The sequence below is a fragment of the Mesoplodon densirostris genome, chromosome 4 (assembly GCF_025265405.1).
Source record: "Mesoplodon densirostris isolate mMesDen1 chromosome 4, mMesDen1 primary haplotype, whole genome shotgun sequence".
In the NCBI taxonomy this organism is placed as follows: Eukaryota; Metazoa; Chordata; class Mammalia; order Artiodactyla; family Ziphiidae; genus Mesoplodon; species Mesoplodon densirostris.
The window spans coordinates 42,914,076-42,937,874 of NC_082664.1; the positions used below are offsets into that span (position 1 = coordinate 42,914,076).

The 23,799-nt window shown below is 37.2% G+C and overlaps 1 protein-coding gene across 1 annotated transcript in view; it reads right to left on the reverse strand.

Moving 5' to 3' along the window:
- LRRC9 (leucine rich repeat containing 9) overlaps nucleotides 1-23,799 on the reverse strand; it is a 96,630-nt gene that overhangs the window by 16,375 nt on the left and 56,456 nt on the right. Inside the window, exons 21-26 of the mRNA XM_060098074.1 lie at nucleotides 22,631-22,851; nucleotides 21,577-21,699; nucleotides 17,165-17,295; nucleotides 13,124-13,232; nucleotides 12,341-12,480; nucleotides 9,130-9,266 (exon numbers count right to left, since the gene is read on the reverse strand). Of these exons, the coding sequence (XP_059954057.1) occupies nucleotides 9,130-9,266; nucleotides 12,341-12,480; nucleotides 13,124-13,232; nucleotides 17,165-17,295; nucleotides 21,577-21,699; nucleotides 22,631-22,851 (861 nt within the window). The remainder of the gene's footprint in view (nucleotides 1-9,129; nucleotides 9,267-12,340; nucleotides 12,481-13,123; nucleotides 13,233-17,164; nucleotides 17,296-21,576; nucleotides 21,700-22,630; nucleotides 22,852-23,799) is intronic.

Below are 23,799 nucleotides of genomic sequence, written 5' to 3' on the forward strand. Positions count from 1 at the left end.
TTTTTTTTTTTTTTTCTTTTTGCGGTATGTGGGCCTCTCACTGCTGTGGCCTCTCCCGTTGCGGAGCACAGGCTCCGGATGCGCAGGCCCAGCGGCCATGGCTCACGGGCCCAGCCGCTCCGCGGCATATGGGATCCTCCCAGACCGGGGCACGAACCCGCATCCCCTGCATCGGCAGGCGGACTCTCAACCACTTGCGCCACCAGGGAGGCCCTATCCTTTTTTAATGATCAGAAACCTGAGGGTCAGAGAAACTGTCTTGCTCGATGACATAAAAGTGGCAATACCAGGCCTACCCTAGACCTTTTACAATGCTGCTTCTGTGCCATTCTATCTTTCATCCATTATTTATCCTCTTTGTTACTGGACTGAATTGTGTCCCCCCCCAATTAATATGTGGAAGTCTTAACCCCTAGCCCCTCAGAACATTGCTGTATTTCGGTCTTTAAAGAGGTAACTAACGTTAAATGAGGTCATTGGGTGATCACTAATCCAATATCACTGGTGTCCTTATGTGAAGAGGAGATTAGGACACAGAGGGAAGGCCATGTGAAGATACAGAGTACAATTATAAGCCAAGAAGAGAGGCCCTCAGAAGTGACCAACCCTGCTGATATCTTGATCTTGGACTTCTGGCCTCCAGAACTGTGAGGAAATAAATTTTTGTTTAAGCCACCCAGGCTGTGGTACTTTGTTATTGCAGTCCTAGCAAACTAATATATTACTGAACATGTGATCCCACTTTCTTGGAGTTCTTCTCTTTGTAATTTAACATATTTAATTGAACTTAAGACGCCAACAATTGTTAAGATATGTCAATATTTTATGTATACTAAGAAAGGAAAAAAACATGGCTAGATAAACTATGTTATGCCATCAATTAAGATACAACCTGATTTCAAGACATGTTAAAATATAAAAAGTAGGTGTCTCAGAATTGATGAAATATGAGAAAGTTACCTTATTTTGTTTTATTCCTTAGAGAAATTGATAACATCATGACCTTCAATAAAATTGCTCACAGAATTAAATCACAGACTTTGAAACATTACCAGTGCCTTACTTAAGAATGAAAAAAAGACTGTTCAAGTCAGACTGAGAAAAATGACTCAGTTGTGTTAATATATTACTTTCATGAAATTATGTATTTGGACGGTCACTTTTAATAAAGTCCAGTGGTATAAAAATCACGTGAAATAGCTTTAAGTGCTGAATAATGTCTACAGTAGCATATTTTTGGCTATTTTTCATTTTAGAATGCTCACTAAACATATTTAAGAGAGAAAACTCCAAAACAAGAGTGCTAAATGTGATTTCAGGGATCTTATATTTAACTAGCAGAATTTGCCATTGTTAGAAAACTCCCACTTATTTATTTACTTTTAAATCTTTAAAAATTTTACTTCTGAGATATTATTTATTTCCTTCTTAACAGTTCATTTTTCTTTAATATCTTTATTGGAGTATAATTGCTTTACAATATTGTGTTAGTTGCAGCTGTATAACAAAGTGAATCAGATATATGTATACATATATCCCCATATCCCCTCCCTCTTGCAACTCCCTCCCACCCTCCTTATCCCACCCCTCTAAGTGGTCACAAAGCACCAAGCTGATCACCCTGTGTGATGCAGCTGCTTCCCACTAGCTAGCTATTTTACATTTGGTAGTGTATATATGTCAGTGCTACTCTCTAACTTGGTCCCAGCTTACCCTTCCCCCTCCCCACATCCTCAAGTCCATTCTCTACATCTGCGTCATCTACATCTTTATTGCTGTCCTGCCCCTATGTTCATCAGAACCATTTTTTCTTTTTTTTTTTTAGATTCCATATTTATGTGTTAGCATACGGTATTAGCTTTTCTCTTTCTGACTTACTACACTCTGTATGACAGAGTCTAGGTCCACCCACCTCACTACAAATAGCCCAATTTTGTTTCCTTTTATGGCTGAGTAATAGTCCATTGTATATATGTGCCACATCTTCTTTATCCATTCATCTGTTGATGGATACTTAGGTTACTTCCATATTCTGGCTATTGTAAATGTGTTGCAATGAACATTCTGGTATATGACTCTTTCTGAATTATGGTTTTCTAGGGTATATGCCCATAGTGGGATTGCTGGGTCATATGGTAGCTCTATTTTTAGTTTTTTAAGGAACCTCCATACTGTTCTCCATAGTGGCTGTATCAATTTACATTCCCACGAACAGTGCAAAAGGGTTCCCTTTTCTCCACACGCTCTCCAGCATTTATTGTTTGTAGATTTTTTGATGATGGCCATTCTGAACGGTGTGAGGTGATACCTCATTGTAGTTTTTGTTTGTTTGTTTGTTTGTTTGCGGTATGCAGGCCTCTCATCTCTGTGGCCTCTCCCATTGTGGAGCACAGGCTCCGGACATGCAGGCTCAGCGGCCAAGGCTCACGGGCCCAGCCGCTCCGTGGCATGTGGGATCCTCCCACACCGGGGCACGAACCCGTGCCCCCTGCATCAGCAGGCGGACTCGCAACCACTGCGCCACCAGGGGAGCCCCTCATTGTACTTTTGATTTGTATTTCTCTAATGATTAGTGATGGTGAGCATCCTTTCATGTGTTTGTTGGCAATCTGTATATCTTCTTTGGAGAAACGTCTATTTAGATCTTCTGCCCATTTTTGGATTGGGTTGTTTGTTCTTTTGATATTGAGCTGCATGAGCTGTTTATATATTTTGGAGATTAATCCTTTGTCCCTTGATTCGTTTGCAGATATTTTCTCCCATTCTGAGGGTTGTCTTTTCGTCTTGTTTATGGTTTCCTTTGCTGTGCAAAAGCTTTGAAGTTTCATTAGGTCCCATTTGTTTATTTTTGTTTTTATTTCAAAACAAAAAGGGTGGGTCAAAAAGGATCTTGCTGTGGTTTATGTCAAAGAGTGTTCTTCCTATGATTTCCTCTAAGAGTTTTATAGTGTCTAGCCTTACATTTAGGTCTCTAATCCATTTTGATTTTACTTTTGTGTATGGTGTTAGGAAGTGTTCTAATTTCATTCTTTTACTTATAGCTGTCCAGTTTTCCCAGCACCACTTATTGAACAGGCTGTCTTTTCTGCATTGTATATTCTTGCCTCCTTTATCAAAGATAAGGTGACCATATGTGCATGGGTTTATCTCTGGGCTTTCTATCCTGTTCCATTGATCTATATTTCTGTTTTTGTGCCAGTACCATACTGTCTTGATTACTGTAGCTTTGTAGTATAGGCTGAAGTCAAGGAGCCTGATTCCTCCAGATCCATTTTTCTTTTTCAAGATTGCTTTGGTTATTTGGGGTCTTTCCACACAAATTGTGAAATTTTTTGTTCTAGTACTATGAAAAATGCCCTTGGTAGTTTGATAGGGATTGCAATGAATCTGTAAATAGCTTTGGGTACTATAGTCATTTTCACAATGTTGATTCTTCCAATCCAAAACATGGTATATCTCTCCATCTGTTGGTATCATCTTTAATATCTTTCATCAGTGTCTTATACTGTTCTGCATACAGGTCTTTTGTCTCCTTAGGTAGGTTTATTCCTAGGCATTTTATTCTTTTTGTTGCAGTGGTAAATGGGAGTGTTTCCTTAATTTCTCTTTCAGATTTTTCAACATTAGTGTATAGGAATGCAAGAGATTTCTGTGCATTAATTTTGTATGCTGCTACTGGTAGCATCTTTAGGATTCTCTATGTAAAGTATCATGCCATCTGCAAACAGTGCCAGCTTTACTTCTTCTTTTCTGATTTGTATTCCTTTTATTTCTTTTTCTTCTCTAATTGCTGTGGCTAAAACTTCCAAAGCTACGTTGAATAATAGTGGTGAGAGTGGGATCCTTGTCTTGTTCCTGATTTTAGAGGAAATGGTTTCAGTTTTTCACCATTGATAATGATGTTGGTTGTGGGTTTGTCATATATGGCCTTTATTATGTTGAGGTAAGTTCCCTCTATGCCTACTTTCTGGAGAGTTTTTTATCATAAATGCATGTTGAATTTTGTTGAAAGCTTTTTCTACAGCTATAGAGATGATCATATGGTTTTTATCCTTCAGTTTGTTAATATGGGGTATCACATTGATTGATTTGCATATATTGAAGAATCCTTGCATCCCTGGGATACACCCCCACTTGATCATGGTGTATGGTCCTTTTAATGTGCTGTTGGATTCTGTTTGCTAGTATTTTGTTGAGGATTTTTGCATCTATGTTCATGAGTAACATTGGTCTTTAGTTTTCTTTTTTGTGACATCTTTGGTTTTGGCATCAGGGTGATGGTGGCCTTGTAGAATGAGTTCGGGAGTGTTCCTCCCTCTGCTATATTTTGGAAGAGTTTGAGAAGGATAGGTGTTAGCTTTTCTCCAAAAGTTTGATAGAATTCGCCTGTGAAGCAATCTGGTCCTGAACTTTATGTTTGTTGGAAGATTTTTAATCACACTTTCAACTTCAGGGCTTGTGGTTGGTCTGCTTATATTTTCTATTTCTTCCTGGTTCAGTCTCAGAAGGTTGTGCTTTTCTAAGAATTTGTCCCTTTCTTCCAGGTTGTCCATTTTTTTGGCATACAGTTGCATGTAGTAATCCCTCATGATTCTTTGTATTTCTGTAGTGTCAGTTGTTACTTCTCCTTTTTCATTTCTAATTCTGTTGATTTGAGTCTTCTCCCTTTTTTTCTTGAAAAGTCTGGCTAATGGTTGGTCAATTCAGTTTATCTTCTCAAAGAACCAGCTTTTAGTTTTATTGTTCTTTGCTATTGTGTCCTTCACTTCTTTTTCATTCATTTCTGACCTTATCTTTATGATTTCTTTCCTTCTGCTAACTTTGGGGCTTTTCTGTTCTTCTTCCTCTAATTGCTTTAGGTGTAAGGTTAGGTTGTTTATTTGAGATTTTTCTTGTTTCTTGATGTAGGGTTGTATTGCTATAAACTTCCCTCTTAGACCTGCTTTTGATGCATCCCATAGGTTTTGGGTTGTTGTGTTTTCATTGCCGTTTGTTTCTAGGTATTTTTTGATTTCCTCTTTGATTTCTTCCGTGATCTCTTCGTTATTTGGTAGCATATTGTTTAGCCTCCATGTGTTTGTATTTTTTACATTTTCTTTCCTGTAATTGATATCTAGTCTCATAGCATTGTGGTTGGAAAAGATACTTGATACAATTTCAATTTTCTTAAATTTACCAAGGCTTGATTTGTGACCCAAGATATGATCTATCCTGGAGAATGTTCCATGAGCACTTGAGAAGAAAGTGTATTCAGTCATTTTTGGATGGAATGTCCTATAAATATCAATTAAGTCCATCTTGTTTAATGTATCATTTAAAGCTTGTGTTTCCTTATTTATTTTCATTTTGAATGATCTGTCCATTGGTGAAAGTGGGGTGTTAAAGTCCCCTACTATGATTTTGTTACTGTCGATTTCCCCTTTTATGGCTGTTAGCATTTGCCTTATGTATTGAGGTGCTCCTATGTTGGGTGCATAAATATTTACAATTGTTATATCTTCTTCTTGGATTGATCCTTAGCTCATTATGTAGTGTCCTTGTCTCTTGTAATAGTCTTTATTTTAAAGTCTATTTTATCTGATATGAGAATTGCTACTCCAGCTTTCTTTTGATTTCCATTTGCGTGGAATATCTTTTTCCATCACCTCACTTTCAGTCTGTATGTGTCTCTAGGTCTGAAGTGGTTCTCTTGTAGACAGCATATATATGGGTCTTGTTTTTGTATCCATTCAGCCAGTCTATGTCTTTTGGTTGGAGCATTCAATCCATTTACATTTAAGATAATTATCAATATGTATGTTCCTATTACCATTTGCTTAATTGTTTTGGGTTTGTTATTGTAGGTCTTTTCCTTCTCTTGTGTCTCCTGGCTATAGAAGTTCCTTAGGCATTTGTTGTAAAGCTGGTTTGGTAGTGTTGTATTCTCTTCACTTTTGCTTGTCTGTAAAGATTTTAATTTCTCCATCGAATCTGAATGAGATCCTTGCTGGGTAGAGTAATCTTGGTTGTAGGTTTTTCCCTTTCATCACTTTAAACATGTCCCTTCTGGCTTGCATAGTTTCTGCTGAAAGATCAGCTGTTAACCTTATGGGGATTCCCTTGTATGTTATTTGTTGTTTTTCCCTTGCTGCTTTTAATATTTTTTCTTTGTATTTAATTTTTGATAGTTTGATTAATATGTGTCTTGGTGTGTTTCCCCTTGGATTTATCCTGTATGGGACTCTCTGCACTTCCTGGACTTGATTGACTATTTCCTTTCCCATGTTAGGGAAGTTTTCAACTATAATCTCTTCAAATATTTTCTCAGATCCTTTTTTCTCTTCTTCTTCTGGGACCCCTATAATTCGAATGTTGGTGTGTTTAATGTTGTCCCTGAGGTCTCTGAGGCTGTCCTCAATTCTTCTCATTCTTTTTTGTTTATTCTGCTCTTTGGTAGTTTTTTCCACTATTTTATCTTCCAGGTCACTTATCCGTTCTTCTGCCTCAGTTATTCTGCTATTGATCCCTTCTAGAGAATATTAAATTTCATTTCTTGTGTTCTTCATCATTGTTTGTTTGCTCTTTAATTTTTCTAGGTCCTTGTTAAACGTTTCTTGTATTTTCTCCATTCTGTTTCCAAGATTTTGGAGCATCTTTACTGTCATTTCTCTGAGTTCTGTTTTATGTAGCTGCCTATTTCCCCTTCATTTGTTTGGTCTGGTGGGTTTTTACCATACTCCTTCATCTGCTGCATATTTCTGTCTTCCCATTTAGCTTAACTTACTGTGTTTGGGGTCTCTTTTTCACAGCATGCAGGTTCGTAATTCCTGTTGTTTTTGGTGTCTGCCCCCTGTGAGTAAGGTTGGTTCAATGGCTTGTGTAGGCTTCCTGGTGGAGGGCACTGGTGCCTGTGTTCTGGTGGGTTGGGCTGGCTGTTGTCTTTCTGGTGAGCAGGGCTGCATCCGGTGGTGTGTTTTGGGGGTGTCTGTGCATTTAGTATGATTTTAGGTAGCCTCTCTGCTAATCCGTGGGATTGTGTTCCTGTCTTGCTAGTTGTTTGGCATGGGGTGTCCAGTACTGGAGCTTGCTAGCCATTGAGTGGAGCTGGGTCTTAGTGTTGAGACAGAGATCTCTGGGAGAGCTCTTGCCAATTGTTATTACTTGGGGCTGGGAGGTCTCTGGTGGTCCAATGTCCTTAACTTGGCTCTCCCACCCCAGACACTCAGGCCTGCTATCAGGCCAGAGCATCAAGACCCTGTCAGCCACATGGCTCAGAAGAAAAGGGAGAAAAAAAGAAAGAAAAAATAAATTAATTAAATTAAATTAAAATTTAAAAAATTAATTATTAAAATAAAAAAATTAAAACGTAATTAAAAAAAGAAGAGAGCAACCAAACCAATAAACAAATCCACCAATGATAACAAGCGCTAAAAACTATACTAAGATAAACATAAAAATCAGAAACAAGTCAGTCTCAGACAGCAAACCTGAAGTCTACAATTTACCGTCTCCACCAGTGAAGGGGCTTCCTATTGTGTAGAAACTTTTCCTCCTTCACAGCTCCCTCCCAGAGGTGGAAGTCCCGTCCCTATTCTTTTGTCTCTGTTTTTCCTTTTTTTTGTTGTTCCACCCAGGTACGTAGGGATTTCTTGCCCTTGGGAAGTCTGAGGTCTTCTGCCAACGTTTAGTAGGTGTTCTGTAGGAGTGTTCCACATGCAGATGTATTTTTGATGTATTTGTGAGGAGGAAGGTGATCTCCACGTCCTACTCCTCCACCATCTTGATGGTCTCCCAACTCCCACTTATTTAACTAGATAGTTACATTTTAGATAAATTTGACTCTTAACCCTTAAGATTCTAACTTGCTTCCCTACAGCCCCACCCTGCCCTTTCCCTAAAGACTGTACCTTTCCCACCATCTTGCAAACTTAACACAACATGTGAAATGTAATTTCATTAACTCTATGGTAGACCATGGCATGGCCTCATCTTATCACTGCCTACATTTGTGTACTCCTCTACAACTTTTGCCCTCTTCCCTCTTTAGACTGACCTTAGAATTATCTCCTCCTGTTCAGTATCTTTAACCTAACTCACCTCTTTACAAACCTTTAAAATATGCTTTTAATTTCACTAGCTACCATCTGATCTCTTACCTTCTTTTCAGGGACAAGTTCCTTGAGCATGCAACCTCTGTTTGTTGTCTTTACTGCCTATCCAACCACTTCCCTCTATATTGCTTTCACTTTGGTTTTTGCTCTTCCCACACTTCCAAATCTGATACTCTGAAGGTTACTAGTGGTCTCCTTTTTTGTTGAATCCAATTGTGTACATCCAGTATTTTTTTCATAGGCCTCATTCTTTTTGTCATTTGACTTTAGGTCAATCACCCTCATTTCTCCTGACATTTAGTGTTTGTATTTCTTGGTTTTCTTTCAAAATTTTGTGAATGTCTCCTTTACTGGTGGTTATTCCACCCTTCTTAATACTGGGTGTGGGATGTGGAAGGGAATTGCTGAGAGGTAGTGGGTTTGTCTCCACATCTCTTTTTGGCTTTTCATTCTTCCTCTATACTTATTTCCTAAGTAAGCACATATGCTATGACTTTACCTGTTACCTCCACTGGGATAATTCTAAAATATACATCTCCAGTTCTGACCTGTGGTGCAGTACTACAACTTGAAAAAGTTTCCATTTTAATGTCTCAAATTTGTCACAACACTAACTAATCTTTCCCTAGCTTTAGTACCTCATTTTGCCCAATCTCTTAATGAAAGCATGCAAACATCTTGAACTATTTTTCTTTCCTTGTATATCTAGTCATTAAGTACTAATATTTACTTCTTTTAAACTGCATTTTGGACTCACCCTTTCCACTGACACCACTCTAGCCCCATTATATCATTTATGCTGCATAGAAAATGCCATGTGTTTTGGTGTCAGAGCTAGAATGCAATATTCTATAGCTCTAGAATATCACATTTACATTATTTATATAAATAACCCAAGATAAACCCATTAGTGATTACTAAAATATTTTTGTCAATGAATCTGTTTTAATGTTGATGCTTATATTTTCTTTCAAAACAGGATGATAATCAAATCAGTTTTTAATAATAAAGACTTACACATGAACAGGTTGCTACTCACCCTGAAGAAAGAGGAATTTTAAATTTCTTAGTCTGTTAAGTTGTAGCTGAATCAGATTACAAATTCCATTGTAGCCCAAATGAAGAACTTCTAAACTGTGCATTATTGGAGGCAAATTTTCACTGCTCATTGTATCTCTGAAACACACATGTAAGTTTGAGCCCATAAACTTAATTTCAAACCAGCTGTTTGTATAAACATGAAAAGACAGTTTAGTATGTACTTACTATAAATTGAAGTTTAAAAAGAAAAAGAATGTATTTACTAATAAATCAAACTATAATATTCTGTCTTCATAATTTATATAATAATCATGTTTTCTTCTTTAAAAACAGTTTTATATGCTAAAGAACAAAGAAATACAGAAAGAGTTACTTGAAATAAAAAAGCAAGAGCCAGTGCAATCAGGCAAGGAAAAGAAAAATACAAATGTATTCAGATTGGAAAGGAATTAGTAAAACTGTCTTTACTCTCAGATGACAGGATCTTATATTTAGAAAATCCTTAGGAATCCACCAAAAAACTATTATTGCACCAATAAATGAGTTCAGCAAGATTACAGGGTAAAAGATTAATATACAGAAATTAACTGAATTTCTATACATCTTCAATAAACTGAGAATGAAATTAAGACTTCTATTCACAATAGTATAAAAAAGGATAAAATACTTCACAAAAAATTAACAAAAGGAGTACAAAATGTCTACACAGAAGACTACAAAATATTGCTGAGATAAATTAAATATCTAAATAAATGGAGAAATATTCCGTGTTCACAGATTAGAAGACTTACTATTACTACTAAGATGGTAGTTGTTCCAAAATTGATCAGTAGTTTCAATGCAATCTCTATCAAAATTCCAGCAGGTTTTCGTTCTTTCTCCAGAAAATAACCATCTCATCGTAACAGTTATAAGGAAATGCAAATAACCCAGAATATCCAAAACAATCTTTAAAAGGAACAAAGTTGGAGGGCTTACATGTCCTGATTTCAAAACTTATAAAGCTGCAGTAATCAAACCAGTCTGGAACTGGCAAAAGGACAGACACCTAGATCAATGGAATAGAATTAAGAGTCCAGAAACAAACTTTTATATTTGTGGTCAATTGATTTTCAACAAAGGTGCCAAGGAAACTCAGTGGGGGAAAGGATAGTATATTAAACAAATGGTGCTGGAACAAATGAATATACACGTGCAAAAAGATGAATTTAGCCCTCACATTTTACCTCACAACATGTACAAAAATAAACTCAAAATGGATCATAGTCCTAAATGTAAGAGGAAAAAAGTTTTTTTTGAAGAAAACATGTGAGAAAATCTTTGTGAACTTAGGTTAGGCAAAGAGTTCTTAGGTACAACAACAAAATCATAATCTGTAAGAGAAAAAGTTAATAAATTGGACTTTATCAAAATTAAAATTCTTTTAAAAGACACCGTTTAAGAAAATTAAAAGACAAGCCACACATTGAGAGAAAATACTTGTAAATCATTTATTTGATAAAGGGCTTGTATCCAGAATATTTAAAGAACTCAATAATAAAAATCCAAACAACATAATTGAAAAATAAGCAAAAGATTTAAACAGTCACAAATAAGATATAATAATGACTGATAAGCATATGAAAAACTGCTCAACATTAGTCATGAGGGAAATGCAAGTTAATACCACAGGGCTTCCCTGGTGGCGCAGTGGTTGAGAGTTCACCTCCCAATACAGGGGACACGGGTTCGTGCCCCGGCCCAGAAAGCTCCCACGTGCCACGGAGCGGCTGGGCTCCGTGAGTCATGGCTACTGAGCCTGCGTGTCCGGAACCTGTGCTCCGCAACGGGAGAGGCCACAGCAGTGAAAGCAAAAAGCCAGCGAATTAAAACCACAATAAAATACTTCTTCTTTTTTTTTTTTTTTTTACGGTACGCAGACCTCTCACTGACGTGGCCCCTCCCGCCGCAGAGCACAGGCTCCGGACGCGCAAGCTCAGCAGCCATGGCCCACGGGCCCAGCCGCTCCACGGCACGTGGGGTCCTCCTGGACAGTGGCACAAACCCGCGTCCCCTGCATCGGCAGGCGGACTCTCAACCATTGCACCACCAGGGAAGCCCAAGATACTTCTTTAACTCCACTAGAATGGCTGTAATCAAAAACACAGACAACAAGTGTTGGTGTGGATGTGGGGAAGTTAGAACCTTCAAAAATTTTTGGTAATGTAAAGTGGTGCAACCACTTTGGAAAACAGTGTGGCAGTTTCTTAAAAAGTTAAACATTAAATTACCATACGACTCAGGAATTTCACTCTTATTTGTCTACTCAAGAGAAATGTGAACATGAGCACATACAAATACTTATACACAAATCTTTATAGCATCATTATTCATACCAACCCCAAAGTGGGAACAATCCAAATGTCTATCAACTGGTGAATAGATAAACATGATGTGGCATATATCCAGACAATGGAATGCCCAACATATTCAGCAATAAAAAAAGAATGAACTACTAATAGATGCTATAACATGGATGAATCTCAAAAACATTATTCTAAGTGTAAGAAGTCAAATGCAAAAGACCACATATTATATGATTCCATTTATATAAAATGTCTAGAAAACATAACTCTATAGAAAGTAGATTAGTGGTTTCTTGGACCTAGAGGTGCAAAAGGGAATTGACTCCAAATAGACACAAGGCATCTCTCTTGTGTGATGGAAATGTTCTAAAAATGTACTGCAGTAGGTAGTAGTTGCACAACTCTATAAATTTAGTAAAAATTATACACCTAAAATGAGTGAATATGGTAAGTAAGCTGTACTTCAGTAAAGCTGTTAAAAAACAAATCTGAGTAGTCTCCAATATAAAGGATGTGTATAAATTTTCATAGCATCTTTAATCAAAATAGCTTCAAACTAGAAATAACCCAAATGTTCATCAATGATAAATAGATAAACAACTTGTCATATAATGGAATACTACTCAGCAATAAAATGAAATTTATTTATCATACAATATAAGTATGAAATGGAGATGGCTGGGAAAAAACAATAACAAAGGAGTATTTTGGTATCTTTTATTTGTGAAGTTTATTTTTGGCATGTAGCTATTAAATTAAGTATTAAAATAAGCTAAATGTATGTACTGCTGTCATTAATGTGACTAACTGCTTTTTAAATTCCCAACCAAAATTATTTATAGTTGTAAAAAAAAAGAATAATACCTGTTTATTTTTGAAGTTCCTTGCTGCCCATAGCCACTTGAAGGCACTTTCTGGTAGAGTAGTTGTCTCTTGGTCAAGTGAGTCTGAGGCTTTAGTTGGGGCATGATTGATTCAATATGATTATGGTTGAGGCATAAGACCTACAGAAGGAATCCATTATTAATCAGATATTAACATATGAATGATGCTGTAAATATATCTTTGACTATACAACATAATTTAATATATTAGTGTTAAAAATGACAAATTTTTATGTCCCAAATTGTTTGGATTTGGCTTTGAATGTGTTTTTTATTATCTGACATGCTGAAAAATACACCATTTCAAACAAAATAATGGAGACCCTAGAAAGCTGCTCAACTTTCTCAATCTGTACTCCTGACTTCTCCAAGCCTTATTTAGATGAAATAACTCTAGGTGGAGAGACCATTATTTCCCTAAGTTTAAAAGGCATTAGTAGATGGCTCAAAGCTATAGGACAGGAGGCAATGAGGCTGCTTTGAGAACCACAGTGTCCTCCAACTTCACTCACTACAAAAATGCAGCCTTCCATCCCATCTCCTACTAGAGAGGAAGATTCACTGCTTATAAGACAATCACATAAAATTGAGATCAACCGAAATAACTCTGGGAAGTAATGCTTTTTTTTCTTGGTGAAAAAATACTTTCGGAAAATTAATTTCTCTTCTTTAATGACATGAATATACATTTTAGCCCAAAGTAAAGAAGATTACAACTTGCACTGAAAACCTTGAAAGAAAAAAAAATTTGTGAGTGACTCACCTTCACGTTAGGCAGATAGATTAATCCACTGAATGAGGTAAGATTATTGTTCTGTAGATTCACATTACACACATTTCTAAATTGGTCAACTGGAATCAAATCCACAGTTCTGAATTTAGACAGAGTAAATGCAGTTATAATTTTAACAGGCAAATTATATTGGTGAATCTCTCATGTGTAACCCCAAAGGCATTTTTAAAAAAATCTCATCTCGGGCTTCCCTGGTGGCGCAGTGGTTGGGAGTCCGCCTGCCGATGAAGGGGACACAGGTTCGTGCCCCGGTCCAGGAAGATCCCACATGCCACGGAGCGGCTGGGCCCGTGAGCCATGGCCACTGAGCCTGTGCGTCCGTAGCCTGTGCTCCACAGTGGGAGAGGCCACAATGGTGAGAGGCCCGCGCACCACAAAAAAAAAAAAAAAAAAAAATCTCATCTGACAAATTCTATGGAAAAGAATTGCCTTAATATAAAATATATGCGTCAGGGCTTCCCTGGTGGCGCAGTGGTTGAGAATCCACCTGCCAATGCTGGGGACACAGGTTCGAGCCCTGGTCCAGGAAGATCCCACATGCTACAGAGCAACTAAGCCTGTACACCACAACTACTGAGCCCCGAGCCCGCAAGCCACAACTACTGAGCCCGCGAGCCACACCTGCTGAGCCCACATGCCACAACTACTGAAGCCCACGCACCTAAAGCCCTTGCCCCACAGCAAGAGAAGCCACCGCAATGAGAAGCCCGCGCACTGCAACCAAGAGTAGCCCCTGCTCGCCGCAAATAGAGAAAGCCACGCACAGCAACGAAGAACCAAAGCAGCCAAAAATAAATAAATAAATAAATAAATAAATTTATTTTAAAAAATAAACAAAACGTAAAGTTAGTTTAAAAAAATAAAATATATGGGCCAAATGATCAGATAAATACATTTTTGTCGGATACCTGTGTAAGAAAATGACATACGATTTCACTGACTTAAAAAAACATGTCTAGGGCCTCCCTGGTGGCGCAGTGGTTGGGAGTCCGCCTGCCGATGCAGGGGATGCGGGTTCGTGCCCCGGTCTGGGAGGATCCCATGTGCCGCGGAGCGGCTGGGCCCGTGAGCCATGGCCGCTGGGCCTGCGCGTCCGGAGCCTGTGCTCCGCAACGGGAGAGGCCACAGCAGTGAGAGGCCCGCATACCACAAAAAAAAAAAAAAAAAAAAAAAACATGTCTATTATCACATAAATATAGAACTGTCATAAAAGAAATGTTAAAAATAAACATTTCCAATTTCTTTATAATTCCATACATGTTCATGAAGTCATAGTGAAGTTGATATGGTAAACCATAAGATTTTCAGGTTGTAAACTGCAGAGGATATATGTGCAATAGGTTATTTCTGAAATGCCAGGAAGGGGTTTGGGATAGGAAAGAAAAGGAGAAAGTAGGTAATTTCTTTGAAAACAGAGTTTTCTGTGGAATCTCCTGAAAACTTTTATGGCATTCCACCTTGTAAGGATGTTTTGTTAATTGGTCAGAATGCTTGATTCCTAGTCCACAGCTTTAAAAGTGTTTTACCTTCCTTTGAGCTATGAGGGAGAATAGCATAAAGCTAAATCACCTTCTTCTAAACACTTCTTTTTTTCATATATCCCAATTTATTTCATTTATATATTCTTTTAATTGAGGTATAGTTGATATACAATATTATGTAAGTTTCAGGTGTACAACATACTGATTCACAATTTTTAAAGATTATATTCCATTTATATTTATTATAAAATATTGGCTATATTCCCTGTGTTGTACAGTATATCCTTGTAGCTTATTTATTTTATACATAGTAGTTTGTACCTCTTAATCTCCTACCCTTATCTTGTCCCACCCCCTTCCTTCTCCCTACTGGTAACCACTAGTTTGTTCTCTATATCTGTGTCTTTTTTGTTATATTCATAGTTTATTTTTTACATATAAGTAATATCATACAGTATTTGTCTATCTCTGTCTGATGTATTTCACTTAGCATGATACCCTCCACGTCCATCCATGTTGTTGCAAATAGCAGAAACAAAATGTCATGTTTTTTTGTGGCTGAGTACTATTCCATTTTATATGTATATACCACATCTTCTTTATTCATCTGTTTATGGTCACTTAGGTTTCTTCCATGTCTTGGCAATTGTAAATAATGTTGCTATGAACATTGGGGGTGCATGTATCTTTTTTGAATTAGTGTTTTCATTTTTTCCCAGGAGTGGAATTGCTGGGTCACATGGTAGTTCTATTTTTAGTTTTTTTGAGAAACCATACTGTTTTTCATAGTGGCTGTACCAATTTACATTCCTACCAACAGTATATGAGAGTTCCTTTTTCTCCACATCCTCGCCAACATTTGTTATTTGTGCTCTTTTCGATGATAGCCATTCTGACAAGTGTGAGATGATATGTCATTGTGGGTTTTGTTTGTTTGTTTGTTTGTTTTTTGCTGTACGCGGGCCTCTCACTTTTGTGGCCTCTCCCGTTGCAGAGCACAGGCTCCGGACGCACAGGCTCAGCAGCCGTGGCTCACGGGCCCAGCCGCTCCGTGGCATGTGGGATTTTCCCAGACCGGGGCACGAACCCATGTCCCCTGCATTGACAGGCAGACTCTCAACCACTGCACCACCAGGGAAGCCCTCATTGTGGTTTTAATTTGCATTTGTCTGATGATAAACGATGTTGAGCATCTTTTCATGTGCCTGTTGGCTATCTGTATGTCTTCTTTGGAAAATGTCAATTCAGCTCTCTTCTGCCAATTTTTAATCAGGTTGGTTTTTGTTTTGTCTTGTTTTTGATGTTGAATTGTATGGTCTGTTTATATATTTTGGATATTAACCTCTTGTTGGTCATATATTTAATTTGCAAATACTTTTTCACATTCAGTAGGTTGTCTTTTCATTTTGTTGATGGTTTCCTTGGCTGTGCAAAAGCCTACCACACCTTTAAACAAATCCTCAACCTTGAAGTTATAATTATGACACACTTTATACATTAAAAGTCATTTATTCTTTTGATATGTTTTCATTAGTTATTTCCTAAGTGCAGACAATATGTTTGGAAAGGCTACAACAAATATGAAAGTCACTGTCTGTGTCCTCAAGAAATGGGATTCAGAAAAACTATAATAAAAAAGAGAGGGCCTTCTATGTCGTACAAAGAGATTTAAAATTTTATTCTGTAGACAGTGGAAAGACACTGAACAATGTTGAGAAGGGAAGTGATCTGATAAAACTTGCATCTTAGAAGGTGGTATGGATAATAGATGGATTTGCAGGTAAGGTTGTATAAGACAAAAAACACAATAGTTTCTAAATTAGTTAATTCCCCAACCTAGGACAAGGGCAATGACTATGGAAAGAAGGGGGGAACTATGACACATACTTAAGACACAGACTCTATAGAATGTAGTGATTAATTAAAAATGGAGGACAAAGGAGAGAGAGAGTGGACTCTAGATTTTTGGCTTGGGTGACAACAGGTGAATGTTGTTTCTGAGATGCTATCTAGAGAGCAATCCAATATTCAAATTAGGAGCCTAGGTTTGGGGTAAATTAGGGGGTCATCGTCATAAATTAAAACTATGGCTAAAGATGTCTGCCTGTGAAGAGTGCAGAATAGAAAAAGAAAGAAGAGAAATGGATTTATAAACAGGAGGACAATGATAACATTCATGAGAACAGCATCAGAGGAATGGTGGCAGTGGTAGCCAGAGAGCATTGGATTAGAGTGATACAATGTGAGGAGCAAACCTAGTATGTTCTAATTTTAAAAGCTTGGTTGTAAAAGAAAAGGGAAATATAAGGTCTTAGAAAGAGATTGATGACATTTTTAATCATAGTGTGTGATAATAAAAGTTATTAATGCAATTCAAAGATGGTAAAGTTAGTATGAGATTGTGAAGTAGTGTAGATGATTCTCAGAATTACTGGTTATATTTGGATAAGATGTATAAATTATAAACCTTAGAAAAATAATAATAACTATATATTATAATATCAAATAGCATAGAATAAAATGATTGTACCTGATAGATGATGAAGTCCAATTTAGTTCTTGCATTTGGGTGAAGTTTGAATGTCCTTGTCGTTCAGCAATCGTGTCAGAAGTAAGTCTGCCACCAAACAAATCTTTTGCACACTCAGTCTCTGGTGGTTCCTGTATATGAGGATATTTAGAAAGTGAGGCTCTCTCTTACAGATGACTAAATGACATTAATTCTTTGGTTCCAGGTCAAAATGGAATAGCCTCATTTCTCCCTATTTCCTACTAAGTACAGCTAAACCCCTGGATATTATATATAAAACAAATATAGGAGACTGAAAGGTGCAGAGAAGAAGGCAGACCACCTAGGGACCTTGGGACCTGAGGAATGACACTGTGGTGAGTCCTCTGGTGTGTTACTGAGATAATAATAAGAAATCTTCATCTACTGTTCCTGGCCTGGCCATATGGTCAGGCAGAAGGGCAATGGAAACCTGACCTATTAAAAGGATGCCCATATGGGGCACAGCCCTATGGAAATTTGAGGTGTACATTAAAGTAGGACACATTGATGCCCATCTGAACTCTCTTCCCATTTTAGAAGGTGATTGGAATCGACAAGCAGATATGCCCATATGCTCACTTAAGGTGGCCACCTGGGTCTATAAAATAGGTGGACATTAGGGGTCTACAGCAGTGCAGAAATGGGCCGAATCTAGACATATTCCTCTTGCACCCTCTGAGGCACTAAATGCCAATAAGAACTGTTCTGTCTGCCAGCAAAAGAGACAGAGACTGCAGATGGCTATGTGGCAGATTTCCCTGTGGGAAGGCCCTGAATATAGCTGGCAAGTCAGACTGAGGCTGGTAGCCCTGGGGGACTACAAATGGGTCTTGACAGGAATAGATACTGACTCTGGACTGGGATTTGCTTACCCAGTGTAAATGCAAATGCACATAATGCTATAAAAGAACTGAAACAGAAGATATTGCACCAATCTGGACAGTTGACTTATTTCTTCAGACCAAGGAACACACTTAACAGTCCATAATGTCTAACAGTGGGCAGAAAGATATCCTCCTCAGAGTAGTAGTTCGATAGAGAACTAGAATGGGCAATTAAAACATTGGTTGTCTAAAATGGGGGGGGGGAGATAAAAGCATGATGGGCTGGCTTACACACCTTCCTAAGAGTGCTCATACTCAGTGTGAACATGAATGGGGCTAAAGGAGGGTCCCCGCTCGATAGACTTATGTTTTTCTGGTGCATCTGGGGGATGGGGCAAGGATGCTGAAACGACTATGCAATTCTTGCAAAAAAGGATGATGCTGGTATAACCATTATATTTTTTCTTTCCTTCTTCCTCACATCACCTCAAATTTTTTTCTACCTGATGCAGTGGCCACAGGACCACAGCTACAACTACAAATACTGGAAACAGGGATAATTCCTAAGCGAGAAACTATGTTTTTAAGCCTTTTGTCAGGATTCCTAAAGGCCTGATGGGGGTAGGTTTTACCTTCACCCCATCCGGCAAAACTGGGGTTAACAGTGAATGTATCTGTATTTCCTGGTGGCAAAAATAGCCCACTAGTTTTTCACCTATATAACCTTGTCCTATCTGAAGGGGGGTGGACTGAGGGGAGGTATATGCTAGACTAGACCAGCACAGTAGCCGAACCTAATATCCCTTCCAAAGGTGGAAAAGTATGGGTGTAAATGGAGAGAACAGGAAAGGGCACTTATGGGTAAAGGAATTAATAAATAGGTTATGTAATGAGGAAATCCAATATTATATTACCTCAAAAGAGGTTCAGAGCAAGAGATGATATTGTCTCAGTTCAATTATATCAGATGCCTGAAGAAAGGATTAAGCTATGTGTTTTGAGACCACTCCTGCTTTTGGAACCTGACAAAGTCTCCAATGGAAACCTGCAAATCTGAGTGGCCTCACTGTGAGAGACATTTCTATATGATTATGGACTGGATAATTACTGAATGGGATTACAGTAATATTCCAATATATTTTGAATTTTCTTATCATTTTGCTGTAAAGGATCTGTGTTCAAAGGCCAGAGCATGAGCTGTGATATTGTGATTTATAATAAGAAACCTATATTTGGTCTTTGTCTACTGTTCCTGGCACATAGCTCCTCAAACCCTCATAATTTCCTATATAAGAGCCGTAGGGGCATCTTTTATTATAATATTTGGTTTTTTGTTTCTGGTTCCTGAAATAGGTCCAGAGCCATAAAGGTGAAAGGACTGTGTTGCTATTTATGACAAGCTCCTTTCAACCAACCTGAGTTTATCTTAACAAGATGACTTTTGGAAAGTCCTTAAGAATGGAGGCTGGTTGCCAGGGGAATCAACCATGATTAGAGGGTTGGAACTTCCAGTACCACTCCCTTACTTCCCAGTATGATTATATATCCATGGAGCCTTGGGCACAGAGTGAGGCTCAGCTGTCCATGCTTTACCATTAAAAAGTCATGTCACTTGGAATGTCATTTAAATTCTCTGGAGTTCTTTGTGCTCATTCATAAAATAAAGGATTTGGACTATGTCACTTCTAAAGTCCAGGTCCATTTACCTCTCAAACACTCTAGGATTATATTGCTCTTCTACTTCCCTCTGTGTCTACTTTTGGTGGCTTCTTTTCCTCTTTACATTTCCTAAATGGAAGTATTAAAGCCTCACTTGGATTTATTTACTCACTTTCCTTAGTCAATGTTATATGCTTTTGGTTTTAATCATCAGCTTTCTTCATGTGTCTAACACTAATCATCTTATTCCTGAAACTGCTTTTCTTCCTCTAATCATACTTCTGTTATGATATCTCTTAGTGGAATAGACTCAAGTCTTGTAGACATCTTTTATTCTTCCATTTCCTTGTCCTTCAAATTTAATTGGTTGCCAAGTTCTGTCAATTCTTCCCAGTATTTCTCCTACCTTTTGGCTCTCCATTTTTAAAAGCACTTCCCCTTGGTTTATTTCAGTTTCTCATTACCTCACATGTAGACTACACTAATAGCCTCCTATTGGTTTTTCATCGATCACTCTAAACACTGCTGTTAAATTTCCTAATATATAGTTTTCAATATTTTATTCCCCAACTCAAAAATCTTCAATGCCTTCCCATTACCTCTCAATTAAAGTCTAAATTATTCAATCTAGTCTTCATGTCCATTATTAATTCATATATTTATATTCTACCTCATTCCACAAAGAATTTGTGGCAGCTTACAGGAGGAACATATAATCAAATAGTAAAATGCAAATAATAAATAGTGAAGATCAAGACTGAGAATGATGTAAGTTAGAATAGATCAAAACTGGGGATAGGGACAGATAGACCATAAGTCCTACAGGGTTTCTGTCATTGAACCATAAATGTGGCCCTGAGCTTTTAGGTAGTCAAAGTGAAAAGGAAAATAGTTAAAAAATACTCATTGTCAGTGAGGAGAGCATAACTTTTCCTCAGGGGGAAAAGTTTTTCCTACACTGACTTCTAAAAGCACTTTCTCAGGTGGCCCTTCAAATGAGGGCACAGAGAGATAGGAAGGATACTCAACACCACCATTGGAGCACATATAGTACTAGTTTCATGAGACTGTTTTTAAAATGTCCCTCAATGAAAGCCAACACCTAAATAAAACCCAGTATACAAGATTCTAGAGAATTGTTTGTGTTTGGGGGACAATGTTTTTGATTCTTCATTCTGAGGAGAGCCCTGAAAAAATCAGGGTTAGAATTAGTAATCTCAGAGCACCTCAAAGTCCCAAATAATCATGAACTATCTCTCAATTTCCTAGAAATTTGATGAGTTTTATTGTCTGACAGGGGCTAGGCAATGTTACACAGGGAACCTTTTTATTCTTCACCCATTTGTTGTGCACTTATCCTATTACATGGAAATCAGGGGCCCTGTATGAACTTACTAGTTATAGAATCCAAGTTTCCAAATATTGCTTTCATATTCAGTCGTATGTTCTGTGTTATTTTTTACACAGTATAAAAAGTTATTTTTTACTAGTATACTTTACTAGTAATGTTGACATATCATTTTTTGGTTCAAATATGTTTTTCTTAAATCTTAACAACTGTATTTTTCCAGGTAACAGGAAGCTATTTTTAGGCCCAAGAGGACGGTAGGGGTCCAGGGCAGTTTCTCCTATCCTGTCTCATAAATTTGTTAGGCACTGAATTCAGTGGGTGCAAATGTAAGCAGCATCTTCCCTCCCCGACTACCTCAATTTAAACAATTAAAAACTGGCCAGAGGAGAAACATTTAAAACCCAGATCTAAAATGTGCTTTGGAGACCTAGATTTTAATAAGCATAATAAGTTTGGGTAACATACTAGTGATAAAGCAACATTCAAAATGATTATGGCCTACGGATATATTAATATGAAGCCTGGACCAAATGCTATGAGTCAATAAAACAACTTACAATTGAGATTCCATCCAGAGCTTTCAGTTCTGGAAGATGAAATATTACAAACAACCGGTAGTTTTCTTGATTCCATACAATAATGTTTCCATACATGTCTAGAATGACCAGGTTGCATAAACCCTGGTAATAAAAATACATACATTTAAAGTGATATACATATATATCTCGCTCTAACAAGTTTTTTTCCCCTTAAGAGTTTAATCATCCTTGAATTTTAATATTAAATTACTCTATCATTTCATAGTGATTTGAGTGTTTTTAAGTATGCTGCTGTTTAGTGCAAGCATTATACTTTCATACTATTAAGGTCTAGTTTTGTGCAGTATTTCAGTGGTCTATATTATATGATCAGAATCCCTTTTTGGATGCTGGTGCTAAATGTATTACCCATGATAAAGACTTGTAAAGAAATTTAGCAAAGTTTAAAACATATACTTTGTTTATGGAATAACGATCTGTTAAATAGTATGTGTGTATACAGATACAACAGTGAAATGAAACAATGAAAAACACAGTCTTCTGATGAGGGATAAAACTGAAGTGCTTCTGCCTTGTAAGAGAGTAGCAGAATTCACCTTAAGGGAAAATGTGCTTCCTTATTAGATAAGACCTTTGTTGTGAAGAAAGGGCCCTGAGTAGATATGGATGGGAGAGGTTAAGACAAGAGGAAGTAAAACTAATCCGCATCTATAATGTATAATGGTTTGTTTTGTTGCTGTTGTTGATTAGGTTGACTCTGAAGCTCTAGAAGTAGTTGTATTGGGGGAATACAATGAGGATAAGGCTGCAAGTAAGGAAAGATGGGAAATGGACATAAGTTTTTGGTAGGAGATAAAGCCCTAGCAATACGGTATCAGCAAAAGGAAAGAGGCCACTGCAAGTCCCAATGGTAGGAAATGGCCATCAAATACATTTTTCTTGATTTTTATTTTCTTCCTTACATTTTTCTATATTTTCCAAATTCTGTACAGTGAACATGCATTACTTTCATAGTATAAAGAAATAAGAAAATATTTAGAAAACCAAAAACATTAGTACCCCAGATAGTCACCTTTAAATTGTAGATCTCCTGATTGAGAGCAATATAGTTATTGCCTATGTATAATTCAATTAGTGTAAAAGCTTTTTGTAAACCACTCAATGAAGTGATTTTGTTGTTTTCAAGAGAAAGGGAATGAAGATGAAGCATGTTATCAAAAGTATGCTTTTCCAAACCAGTGAGGAGATTATTATTTATGCTGAGGCGGGTTAATTTAGTCAGCTTGGAAATGCCTAGAAAAATAAGCAAATTCAAGAAAAGATTCAGACAGCACTGAAAAAGTTAATTTAAAAAATAACTGGCTGGTTGTTTTACTGTTTCTCTTTTTCTAAGTTCAAATGGCTTTACAGATTTTATAGTATTAACCATCATTGTTTTTCCTTTTGTTAAAGAAGAATAGAATGTGTACTAAGTCCTAGATAATATATTAAATTCCAATTTTGGATTTCCAAGTAGACTCATTTTTTTTAGGTGTTAAGGGAAGGTATTGTATAGGAAATACTGAATTAAGCTTTCAAATAACCTTTAAATTATGTAATTAATTAAGGTTTTCACCATCACAATAATATAAAGCTCTACTTTACAAAGCTCAAAATAATCACCAACCCCCATTGTAAAACATTAAGGGTAAGGAACTAGAATACAACACTCTGGAAAGTATTCCTTACTGTGCCATCACTTGTATTAAAAAGAACCTAATTCTACCTTTGTATGCTTGAAAGTACTCTAAGACAGAACTTTAGAAAATGCTTCCTTTCACCACAATCTAGCCCCCTATGTACATTACGTGCTGTAGACACTTTATAATTGTAGGTAGGACGGTACAGTTGACAGATAAGAACTCTGGAGTCAGAGCTGGTTTCAAATGTTGGTTTCACACTAGATTTGGGACCATAGGTAAATTATGTAAAATTATGTAACCTCTGAGACTAATTTTCTTCATCCATGAAATGGATATACTGAAGTCTGCTTCTAATGGTTATGGAATTAAATGGAGTGGCATTTGAAAAGTATCAGTTATAGCTTTTGGCAAATAAATAATCAGTCCTCAATAAATTTTATTCATGCACCCCTTTCACACCAGCCTTTATCATGGGACTATGAAATGCTGAAAGCAAATCAATCTAGGGCAAGTTAGGATGTACTATCAAAGCAAAAATCCTTAAATGCATATTAAGCCT